Source organism: Ischnura elegans, chromosome 10 (genome assembly GCF_921293095.1).
Source record: "Ischnura elegans chromosome 10, ioIscEleg1.1, whole genome shotgun sequence".
Classification (NCBI taxonomy): Eukaryota; Metazoa; Arthropoda; class Insecta; order Odonata; family Coenagrionidae; genus Ischnura; species Ischnura elegans.
In genome coordinates this window covers 79,365,957-79,378,636 of record NC_060255.1, presented here as the reverse complement: position 1 = coordinate 79,378,636, position 12,680 = coordinate 79,365,957, and the positions used below count along the sequence as shown (strand labels likewise).

The following is a 12,680-nucleotide window of genomic DNA, read 5'->3' as shown; positions in this document are numbered from 1 at the left end:
TTTATGCTCTTGAAATGTTGACAAGGCGGATGAAAATAGTTATAATAGATATAAATAGTTTTTGCTGCTATTCCAGCGGCGCTGATTTAAAAAAAATTCCAACGACCATGAGTGAAATAAAACCAATTGGGGGTTTAGATAATGAGTTGTAGGAAGAGTAATGAGTAGTATGAGAAGAGTTAGAGGTATCAAACCTTGGAAATAAAAAATTCAACTATTATTTTACACCATGCAAAATTTGCGATCCAACTGTAATCGTAATTAATAAAGTATAATGCTTTCATCTACAATTGTTATGCTGATATTTTGTACTCTTCTGCGATCGTATATATTAATCGGTTTCACTGCATAGCAGCATTTTCTGGTAAAACATGAACAAAAAATGGGGATATTTATCTTTTAAATAAATTAATTATGTGCCTGAATGTGATGCTTTTCGTGAAACCGATACTAGAAAAACCCAATATACATGGGTGAGTATATACTCTTATTTTGACCTATATTATGCGAATGTTGTTTTTGTTCGCAATTTTTTCGAAAGTATTCAGAAAAAATATAATATCCAAAAGGCTAAAATATATTTTTTTAACATTTTATAGCAATACAATAAATCATTTGCATATTAAACTCGCATTCTGCTCGCATCTTTCGATTTCCTAGACTATGATCCCCGGCCTAAAGTTATCCTCTACTTGTGAAATTTCCTCCTCCATGTCCTATCTTTTCGGCCTTTTCCTGCATCCAAACAGATCTTCCATGTATTAATTCTATCTCCTCTGAATATCCGGTAGCGCAGCTAGCATCTTTCCATCACTATCATTAATAATCAAAATTCTCCTATTTTGTTTCCATCTCTCCCTACTTCGAATGAAGCGTTCCAGTCCCTACTAGATTTTTATCACCCGGAGTTTCTCCAATTATATCCTCGAGATGCTCATACACGTCATCTACTTTTTCCTCCCAATGATTGCTAGTGGGCATGTAAACTTGAAACACCAAAAGGTTGGCGGGTAGTGCCTCAATCTCTATCACCAGATTCCTATCGCTAACCTGATCTATATTTGCCACTATCTCAACGAGTTTCCCGGTTAGTACCAAATCAACCCCTAATTAACATTCCTCCCTACCACTACTTATAACCATGTACCCATTACTCCAGTAGTGTCCACCATTCTCCCACCTCATTTGACATAATCCTAAGATATTTATTCTCCCTCTCTCCATTACACATCTAATATTTTTTAACTTTCATCATTTCCCTCCATGGAGCCAAATTTCTTGCTGTCTCCTTCTTCTTTATCTTCTGGGTCTTCTTTTCTTCTTTCCTGGGTACTGATGATGATGATAAATCTCTACAAGGGTTTTGCGCGTTGGCGGGCTCGAGGACATTGCCGTCCTTACTCATTCCAATTTTTCCCTATTTTCCAGGAGGAAATATTTCGTAGGTATCCCACTTCCATTCTTACAATGATTTTTTCATGACAGCATCATGGGGACTACTTTTCGTCAGGCTTATAATTGTACACATCGACCGATATGTCTAGAGTGGCCTTAACGGGAGCAACAGAAAATTGATCCCGCCAATGCAGCCCTAGGAAGGCTGAAGGAACGCGCAAGTCTTTCCACCTTGACATGATTGTAGCCCGAGGATAGTTCTTTGACTTTAGCCTGCGTTCTTATACGCTTTTTGCAAGTGTTTTGGCGAGGCCCGAAGAGACAAGCCTGGTCATTACACCCTTTCTACAGGGTGGAGCCGATTTGAATGGCTTGAATAGCAGAAAGAAGCCTAGGGTAGAAAATGTTTCGGGCCACTTTGAGGGGTCTTTCACAAACAGAAATGTCGATGAAGAGAAAATCAATATTTCTAGGCATTCACTCGCGGCGTATTTCATTTTTTTAAGTCTTTAATTCGGCTTCCATTCCGGTGGACGAAAGAGACAACGTTTTATCTAGCTTAATGAAAAATTTTATTTTAATTTAGTAGTATTTATGTTATTTATATGTATTCAAAAAAGACAAACGTAAAAAAATGAAGTTGAAAATGAGTTGGCTGAGAGAATAACTTTTGAAATTATAGAGTAATGATGAGTTGTAAATTGAAATAACGACAATATTCACCATGAGGGAAGGCAATTTAATTTATTAAAAATGAATTGATGCAATTTCAATTTTACGGAAGCTATGGAAAAATAAAACAGCTTGCACCATCGAGGGATTTCAAAAAGCTGCTTTGTAATGAGTGTGCAGCAAAATTACAATAAGGCATAAAGTATTTTAATTTGCCACTAAACACTATTAGCTCACCAATAACGAAGTAAGTTGAGGTTATCCAATTATTAAAATTTGATTATTTGTATGCGATATGGTTTTACTCCCCCCGTTAATTCAATCGTATACATATTTGAAGACCTCAAATCGAAGTCGCTTAAGAGGTTCTCTACAATGCGAATGATATTGGCCCCAAATTGTGCCAAAACAAACCATGTCCTAATTTCATATGCTTATAGATTGTAATTTAACTTGCTATCTTTTTTGCAGCGTGAAGACGGATTTGATGGACGAAGGCGCTAACAGCACGCTTTCTGTGGCGAGAGCGGACAAGCCGGACAGCGGAAACTACACGTGTTCCATTTCACCGACAGAGTTCGCGACAGTCGCCGTCCACGTTCTCAACGGTGAGATATACAACAGGCTGTCCTCTCCCTCACTTCTCCCCTTCCCTTCTCATCACATTGTTTTTATTTGACACATAGCGTTATTTTCCAATCTTCGTCATTCCTTATTCCAATAATTAATGGCCATTAAGCAACAATATTGACTTTTATGAAATTGGAACATGATTACCACCAAGAATTTTATTACCGTAGGAAAATATTAACATTTATTAAATTCATTTTTCCATTAAAGAGTTACAAAATGTCGTAAACTGTAGGGGTCAATCCTTGCTAAAACCTTGCGTAAATTTCCGTGAATAATATAACATAGCGGTCTTAGGCGTGCATCTGTATCAGTTAGAGATTCATTTAAGTCCCCTCGTAAATAGAATGTCAAATTTCCTCATAAGAATTTTCAAGAGTTGTCATTCTTTCATACAAGTTTTTGATAAATATTTATTATATTGTCGGTGCTTAAATTTCTTGGAATACGGTAATATGGCAGCCTGAGCAATATATATATTTATGTATAAATGCTTAATGTCGTCCCATATCAAAAAGTTAATATGTTAGCAAATATGAAACAAATATGCATGTTTTCAACTGTAACATTCCTGATATAATTCTTATGCCTGCGATAAACTGTTAACAATGTGAGAGAAAATACCTGTTTTAGAAGAAACCTGATGTTGAATGTATTTCGACACATGAGAAATAACGTAAGAACCCTGACTACGTAAATATTAGTATAACTTGGAAGCAATGAAAGTTAAAAAAATAACGACACATAACTACTCGTATAAGAAAAATGTTATTCGTTAAAAATCATTTAAAAATATTAAATATGTTAGCATGAAAACAAAAAGCAGCTAAGTAATAATGAAAGAGTAAAATAAATCGCTAAAAATAATTCAAGAGTCTTAAATACGCAAATCAAATACATTTAATTTTCATTCCCATTCGTTCTCCCTGAATCGTAAAAATACATAATTTACCGTTTTCCTGAAGGCGGTTCTCCACTTTTCCCGCCTACTGGTAATCTGTTTGCACTTGTTCCGGACTGATCACCTTTTGCAACACCTTACCGCGACCATTTTCCGCTCGCTGTGAAACACACCCTTTGGACTCCGCTTAGAGGTTCACTTCAAGGGAGGGGAAGAGGAAACCGCAGAGCCATTACATTCCACTAGCATTAAATTCTCTCTCCCTCTCTCGACCATTCAAGAGGAGGATCCCACAGATTCGGGAACAAAAAAAAATAAACGACCATTATTCAAGCCCAGTGAAACATTTTTATATCCTTCCTTTCCTCCACCCCATCTTTCCCCACGCCCCGTAAACATTTTTTTATACATTTACGACCTTTTTTTCAACAAGTTACGGGCAAAGGCGGCTCTCCTCCCTTCCCCCGGTCGAATTTCGGACACTTTGTCCGAGAGTAGTAGAGTACCAAAAAAAATACGGTTCCCCACCCGCTCGGATTGGGCAAACCAAAAGTTATTACCGGATGAATAAAAAAAACTATATATGTATGTATATTTTTTAATTCACCGGCTTTCGTTCATTTTTTCTTTGATTATGTTCCTGCGTTTTATTTTTCATCCTCATGGATACTCGCTTGTCGAGTTGATGGATTCATATTTCACGCTCCGTGCGGTATTTAGATTGACAATGAGTACGAGGCATTTTTTATATCCAGATGAGTAATTATGCATGTTTTTTCCTCATTTCTCCACTAATTTGTTTAATGAAAAAAGGAATATTTCATCGAGATCTGTTTTTTTGGAGGCAATTATATATCAAAATGTGGTTGCAATATTTTTATAATAATGTCGAAGTTAAAAATCAGTAGTATGGAGGTTTTGAAATGATAATGGTGAATTGCAAAACATTACGGATTCCGAAATATTTCGTCTCTTTCATGTACTATCTGTATGAAAGGTTTTTTCCTGATACAACTCCGATCAAAATTTCTCTTAAAGACGTTCATCGAAGAGCAAACTAGGGAAAAAAGGGTGTTTTTAGTGAACATCACGATGAACCACTATTTTATGAATAAAATGAAAATGAATCAATGCAAAATAATTAAATAAAGGCCTGAGAAAAAATACCCAATTCAATATGTAAAAAACGTGTGTAAATGGTATTTCAAGTAACTTACTTTAGAAATAGGATGAAAATGAGGAGACCTGAAATGGAATAGATAAATTACTCAAGTGGCCAAAGTAAAGCATTCATGAATTTCGACCGTTGAAAATAAGGGATGCATATATTAAGAGTTGCTTAATTTCGTAATAGTAATTTTATGATGTGATCTAACAATATATTACTCTTGAAATAGAATACGAATGAAAAGTTTCTCAATGATGCAAATTGAAAACTCAAAAATCCGCGTTTATTTATTTTATTTAAGTAACTTGAAGCCCTTTCATAGTCAGGATCGACTCATGGAAAAATATAAATTTATGGTATTTTTGTTTGATTTGTGAAAGTATTCTATATAATTTATTCAAATTATGAGGAATACTTAATTGATGAATTGATTAAGCTAGCTGGAAGTTTTAAACACAAAGTTAACTGGCAAACTAATTTTGATAAAGTTGTTAGCATCCTAAGAAATTATTCAAGAAAATAACCCCTGACCCCTTTGTGGAGTAACCCGAAAGTTCACGTAATTTTAGAGCGTAATAAAGTAAGTAAAACAAAAACTTTCGAGGCTGGTATGCCTTATTCGGTTCTTCGGCGGAATAAAAGAAATTTGATGCTCCAATCGACCCGCTCAGATCAGGGAAAATGATCTCTCACGGCGCTGAAATTTTTGATGAAATTAATCATAGAAATGAGATGAATTCCAGCGTTGCCAGGGCACAAAATAAAGGTCTTACAGAAAATTTCATTAAATAGAATAAAGAGTAAATTATTCACAAATTACAACGTTACTTGTATGGAAAATCAGCAGAGAAAGAAATTATTTGCCTCGACCGAGATTTGAACCTGGATTTCCTAAATTCTCGGTCGAGATAAATGATTTCTTTCCCAGGGGAACTTTCGCTCATCTTCAGAACCGTCTCGTAACGAGTTAAGTCATTGAATTCTACCTGGAAAATTTCAAGTCATTTTTTATAAATACATTTGTTGCATTTTCATCATATAAAGCATGAAAAACTCTATTTTTCGAATTAACGTAAATGTAAAAGCTAGATGGTGCGTAATTTTAATTACCCCTGGACCTTAGCTCCTTGAAAATGGCGAAAGCCTGGAGAGAAAAAGGAGAATAACGAAAGACAGGAGAAGAAAGAGAGATCTAGGTGTCGCTGGGGTCGCCTTTGCCGAGAGATAGGATCCGTGACGTAATCCGTGACACGTAGGTGACCCTTTGGGCCACCATAAAAAAAATCCGACCCTCCAAAGTGCCGTCCGCGGACACGAAGAGTGCCGAAATTATCCACTGCACCCTAGGAAGCCCTTTCCTCTCGTCCAAAGTGGAAGGGACGAAAAAACCCTGCCACTATCTGCCTGGGCTTTTCTATCCTGGATTCACTGAGCATTTAAGTGGCAGAAAAGCTTTTGACGAAAAAAATCTCTTTAATAAAACTGAATATAAGGAACCTGGACTCGCGCGAAGTAGTGACATTGAATTAGGCCAAACTTTTGGGTCATAAAGAGCAGTGACCCAGGCTGTCCTAAGGCTTCTTTCCAAGATAAAGTTGATCTTTTTGCTAATTAAAGAGAGTAGAAATTAATTCCCATTTCATGAGGATAAAATCCCTGTTTTAATGTGTTGCAGTGATTTAGCACTGTTCCTAATATTTTTTATGCTTTTCATTGTAACTGATTATTCTGTCTGATTTATAGGCATTGTCACAATTCAGTCTATAAAATATTCGATACGCATGCTGCGTAGCGCAAAGCAATAAAATCAACCTTTTTAGTAGTAGACAGTATACCTTACAATTATACACTAGTATATGTGCACTAGCAGACATGCCCCGTCGATTCTCAATCAATGCGGTAAAACCAAGGAATGATATGGTTAATGTATCATAGAAAAAGAAATAATTCAGACACGACGTTTTCATTCTTAATATGCTGGACGAAAATGTCCTTTTATCGTTTGAATACTCTTTAATTGACAATTTAATGAGTATGGCACTTCGTGAAGAACCTCAGTCTAGTTCGTTTCCGAGGTTTTGAAGCTCTTTAGCTAAGGGGAAAAAAGCAATACAAAACGTTAAAGAGAAATTCTTTGACTGATGCATCGTTTTTCATGAAAGATTTCCTTTCTTACCCTCGTCTCCTGTATGAGAAAATCACTACATTCCGGGTTCTATGTGATAAGACTGTTTTCGAGGAGGAAGATCTGCGCCAAAAAAACTATGGAAAGCTTGTTATCTAAGAGTGCTACAAACTTTGGAATTAAATTTGTCAGTTGTAATTATCACAAAATGGGGCGTCAATTTTTCCAAGCTTAGCATTAAAGTGCTTTGCTTTCTTTCATCACGCATAGGTAAAAATAAGTATGTAAATATAACGGTCTTAGTATGCGGATATTGGGCTATTGAGGCCACCAAAAAAAAGCCTAACTGTAGTAAAAAGTGAACAGATATCCATGGTTTTGATGGCGAGAATATTACCCCGTCGATTCTTGGTATGGTAGCATGATAGTTTTAAAATTATTATTGATAAAATAATTAGGATCTTATAAGTTGGCTCGTATAAGTTACAGCAAAGCTATGCAATAAAACTTAGTACCGAAAATTCCACTCATAAACGGCTATAACATTTACTCCTATAAATATATTGGTAAAGAGTGGCTTCCAGTTTCACAACTGAATGCATGTATTTGACCTTCAAAACTGCAGTAGGAAACTACTTCAAAAAAAGCCTGCGACAGGATTTACTGATGAGCCATTAATAAACCTAAGAATCAACTATTCCCTATTCCAATATGCCTTGATAAGCTTTGGGCAGTGTCATGTGTAAAAATATAAAAATAACTGAGAAAAATACAGTTCATTTGCTCTTGCACACACTATCCTTCCATCGAATTCCGTATACTTCCATCAGCGACAAACAATTAATGTCCACAAGGCAACACGCTATCTTCTAAAGTTTTTTCTTGGTGTGCTCCGATAAGCATGTACGGAGATTAATTTTGAAATTATATTTTTTAATTATTAATTATACTCACTACATTCCAATCAATCATATCAATTTGTGCTACCAAGACTACTCAAATATTTTTCACGACTTTTCGGACGTAAGGCCTATTATGTCATACCGCTCTCACATGTCAATATGATAACACTGGGAGGATTCCACTTTTGCTACTATTCCTATTCTATATAGTTAAGCATGTATCAAAGTTCAATTTCTGGTAAACATAAATAATATTTTTTTTTATTTTTTTTTATTTTTTTTTCATGATTCCATGAAAACAATTTTTCGTATTCCTGCAGTACTTTCTATTCCAATTCTATATACCGTTCAGCATGGGTCTAAGTTCCATTTCCGGTAAAAATAAAAAATATTTTTTCTTTACAAAATATATTTTCGGCAACCTAAAATATAAAATACTACTATAAAATGATATAATAGAATTGTACACTTGTCATCGCTGTTAAAATAAATAAATGCAAATATAGTAACCGAACTGAAACAATTTAAAATTAAATTAAGATAAAATCAATGCAGTGCCGTTATCCCGTGCCGTTACTTGCCGTGGAACAGGCCAAAATGAGTACTATAAAACTGAAATGTATGGAATACTACTGCTCACCTTGAATCGTAGTTAAAAGTAATAAATACAAAGATGACGACGGAACTGAAGCAATTTCAAACTATACGCTGATGAAATCAATCCTACGCCGTTTAATATAAAAATGTTCAAACATAATTCGCATGGAACACACACGTCACTAATCGACAAATGATTATCAATAGCGTAAAAATGTGACTTGGGAGACGGAGAAAGGAGTGGGTTGGTACTCCTAACGTGGAACAGGCCAACAGGTCGCAGGATAACGCGGAGGTAACATTCCCACGCAACAGATTACCCTGGGCGTATTCGGTCGCGCCCTGAAACACGGGGATTGAACGCCTTACCAACCACCCGCATTCAGAAGTCGATCACCACCCCCGTTCGACACTCTCATTGGCAGGAAGGAAACAGGGTGACGTATGCGCTGGCCCCTTTTCCGGTTTGCAACACCCCTCAACCTTTGACCCACCCTCCCCTTCGCTGTGAGTCGAACGTTCCAACGTTTGATCACCCGCAACCGATGAGATAACCCCGAACCCTTAGACCCAATAGAGGCATTGCAAGCCAACAGGGCCCTGAAGGTAGTGTACATACGACAAATTATCCCGCGACACACCGTTGAATTGACGTGCATCTTGTACTCATAGAATATCCGTGAGATACTTTCTGAAACCTTTGACCTTACATATTCCATTTCTATCTTGCCTAAAGTGGGCCTCCAGGAGAACTGCGTATCTGCTCCTCCGAGCCATACAATACAAAAAACAAATGACTTAAATTTGACATTTTAATCAAGTGATTTTGGTGATAATATAACACTTTTGTTAACTAAAATCAATAACGCAAACGAGGATTTTTTTAGCAAAATTCAAGACAAAATATGCAATGGTAAAGCAAGCAAAATATGAAAAAGTGCTACAAGTGTGATTAATAGGAGAATCTATGGAGATCTGCGTGGCATTAATCTGACTTTAGTTTAATCATGTTTTACAGCTTATAAAAACATTTAATTGACAATATCACGTTTAAAAGTGTCTAAACCAATGCCTGATTGTTTTATAGCCAAAATTTAATATATAGTTTCATCATTGTCATTAGTTTATAGATCTAAGAACGAAAAGAAACCAAGGCAAGAGGCGGAAAACGTTACCCGGAAAAGCGGAAAGCGTTAGGCTTTAATAATTAATACACGCAAACGTATGACCTATTCCGTACCCATCGCTAATTTTAGTTCTCCGACTAAAAAAAGGTCATGCTAATAATTTCTTAAGTTCACTGGGACCGAAGATATGAAGTATTACTCTACGAGGGACTAATATACACCGCATTCAGATTAATAGTTTCATAGATCTTGAAATTTCTATTAACTCTGTTTTTCATTCTAACCAATAAGACACCAAACTAGTATTCTCAAACTTTTTATTTCTACTGAGTTTCAATGACCAAACATTGCCGAAGGTTTTTCTGAGCTATAAAATCATGTTTAATTGGCTATATCACGTTTGAAAGTGTCTATACCTACGTCTGGCTCTTCTTCACTGCCAAAATTTCATAAATAGTTTCATCTTCATTGTAACTATTTTACAGATCTAAGATTTATTCCGCGTATATCTTAATTTATTATTTTATTTTTCACTCTCGTAGCACTTTTTATACTTGGTTAACTTTATAGTTGCATATTTTTCCTTCGTCATAATAAAAGTTCTCATTTGCGTTAGTTGATTTAATCAATAAAATTCGTTGAAACAAACCAATTAGTTTGGCTAAATAGTCAAAAGCAATTTATTTTTTGTCTGTATTGTATGGCTTGTAGAAACAGATGTGCAGTTCTCCTTGAAAAAATTAGTAAGTTACCGTCCATATCTGTAAATTTTATAATAATAAAGTTTTTTTGGATCATAGAGTAGAAGTTGAATTGTAGGCTATATGCGATGTTTTGAAAACAATTTAACCTTAGTTCCATAAGTATAGATGAGAGAAAAAGGAACAGATGACTAATTCACAAGAAAAATTTAAAAACGAAAAACCTCGAAAACGTGGAAATCACGGAGTACGCAGAATATGAGCATACCACGGAAACTGCACCTTGAGGATTCTACTTCTACACAGAGTTCAACAGAAAATAGTATATGAAAAAAGTGAGTTCTCTAGATTCTCTAGAGCCCTTAAAAGAATTCCTTAGAAGATTGACACATTTTTCAAGCATAGTTTCCATATACTTTAAATAAAATTCTAGCAGAGAATACTTCTTTATGCATGAATCTGGTTCGCCAGTGATGTAATAATAAAACGAAGGGCGAAGAGTTCGCAATCTTCTGAAAAAAATTCGCGCTGGAATTCACACTTATATTAAAGGAAAGCCGCATAGGAGTCTAGGTATTTACATTTATCGCCACCAATAGCGTGTAACAGGCACTCAGGCAGGGTCTTGGGGGTTTTAGCTCCGACCCAAACTTTGTGTAGCTCCATGAGGTCCCTTAATTAGCCAACGATATATCCAGAAGACCACTACACCATCGTCACCTATCCTCTGGCAATCCATTTTTCGATGCATTAATTTCCCTTTAAAGTAATATCTCTATGATTCTGGCCCTAAAGTTGAAAATATTTCGAAAAAACGAATTTTCGAACATACACTTATGTAGTCCAAACCATAATAACTACGCCATTTTCGGTAAAACATCAACGATAAATATAAACTTCAGCACTGAAAAAACAAATGTGTAACATACTTAATGAAATCAATTGTTCACCGATGCATGCGAATTCTCAATCAATTACCAGTATATGCAAATCCTTATTCATATGGATTCATGAAATGATGACATAAACACGAATGTTTGATGGCATACCTAATTAATATTTCATGAATTTTTGGACTTTAAATATAATTAGTTACCTCTAATCGAATTTCCGCCATATTTTCCCACATATGTCAGTACCGTATGTAATACATATAGTTAAATTACAACAAAGGTTTTGGTTTTCAAGGCAATTTTGACATAAACATACAAAACAAAACTAATACTTCATAACGAAATATGTCTTCGATGATGAAAAGGTAAGAACTAAGATATCAAATGCGAAAATCCTTCATTCCAAAGTAAATAATTGTGCTAAATAAGTCTTGATAATAGACTATCCCTAAAATATCTATTATGAAGTGAAGATCGCATGCAATCTATAACGCCAGAAATATTGCTTTTAACGAGCTCCTTCTTATACGCACGCGCCACATGTCACAGTTAACATTATTGTTAATGCAAATTGTTTCATAGAATCTATCATTGTACGCCCATACTCATGGAGAGTAAATTTTATTCGGAAAATTATCAAATCCTAAGTCTACTGCCATGTAAACGTATTAGGTATCTGGATTTACATTGAATTTATTTAATATCCTACCCCTTTATTTCAACGCCAATTTTTTTGTTTGAGATAGAATTCATGTGTTACTCTCCAGGGGTGATAGGAAATGCGGTTGAATTCCACACTAGTGGTCGCAGCAATAAATACGCTTGGGGCCCGCTCCCCTCCCCCCCACAGGTCACCAGGTAAATTAGGTAGGCGGGTTCAATTGCTTTGTTTCTCGACAGAGAGCGATTGCAACAAGGAGTGACCCTAGAAGTCATGTACGATCAGCAAAGGGCCTTCGGCAGTTAGTGGTGTCGTGCTTGGCTGTTCCAGACGTCCTAATCCTTCTCACTCCTCGAATACAAATCAATCGTTTGCATTGAGAGAGGAAATAGCGACGCATTGCGCTCTATTCTTCACTTTTTAATTCTTCTTTTAAAATCTATAAAAAGGTAAAGAGACATAAAAACCGTAAATTTGAACCACAATAGAAAACAAAAAAACTACTACAAATTGAGGCTTTATTTATACAAAATAGCGAGGTATTGTCAAACACAAAACCAACATCAGGCATAATTTTATACTTTACCAACCATTACCTATTTTCCTTCCTGACATGAGTCTTTATATAGCACCTTAAGACCTATCATTTTAGTAACGTACTTTTTAACATAATTTATCGAATCAGGAATCTCATAGCATTTTTATTAATAATACTCAGTTGACAGCTAAGTTCAATTTCTTATGCTCATGTACTTCTAGCGAAAATAAGAGAATATTTTCGATTCATCATTAAAACTTGGAATATCAATGTTTTCACGATATAGCTAATCTTAATTCTCAATAAATAATATATGTTAAAAAGTAGTGATGCCTTTGAAATAATTTGTAGTATTTTTACCACCTCTGGC

The 12,680-nt window shown here is 35.5% G+C and overlaps 1 protein-coding gene across 1 annotated transcript in view; it reads left to right on the top strand.

Moving 5' to 3' along the window:
* LOC124167051 overlaps positions 1 to 12,680 on the top strand; it is a 158,849-nt gene that overhangs the window by 131,125 nt on the left and 15,044 nt on the right. Inside the window, exon 5 of the mRNA XM_046544829.1 lies at positions 2,539 to 2,675. Coding sequence (XP_046400785.1) covers positions 2,539 to 2,675 — 137 coding nt within the window. The remainder of the gene's footprint in view (positions 1 to 2,538; positions 2,676 to 12,680) is intronic.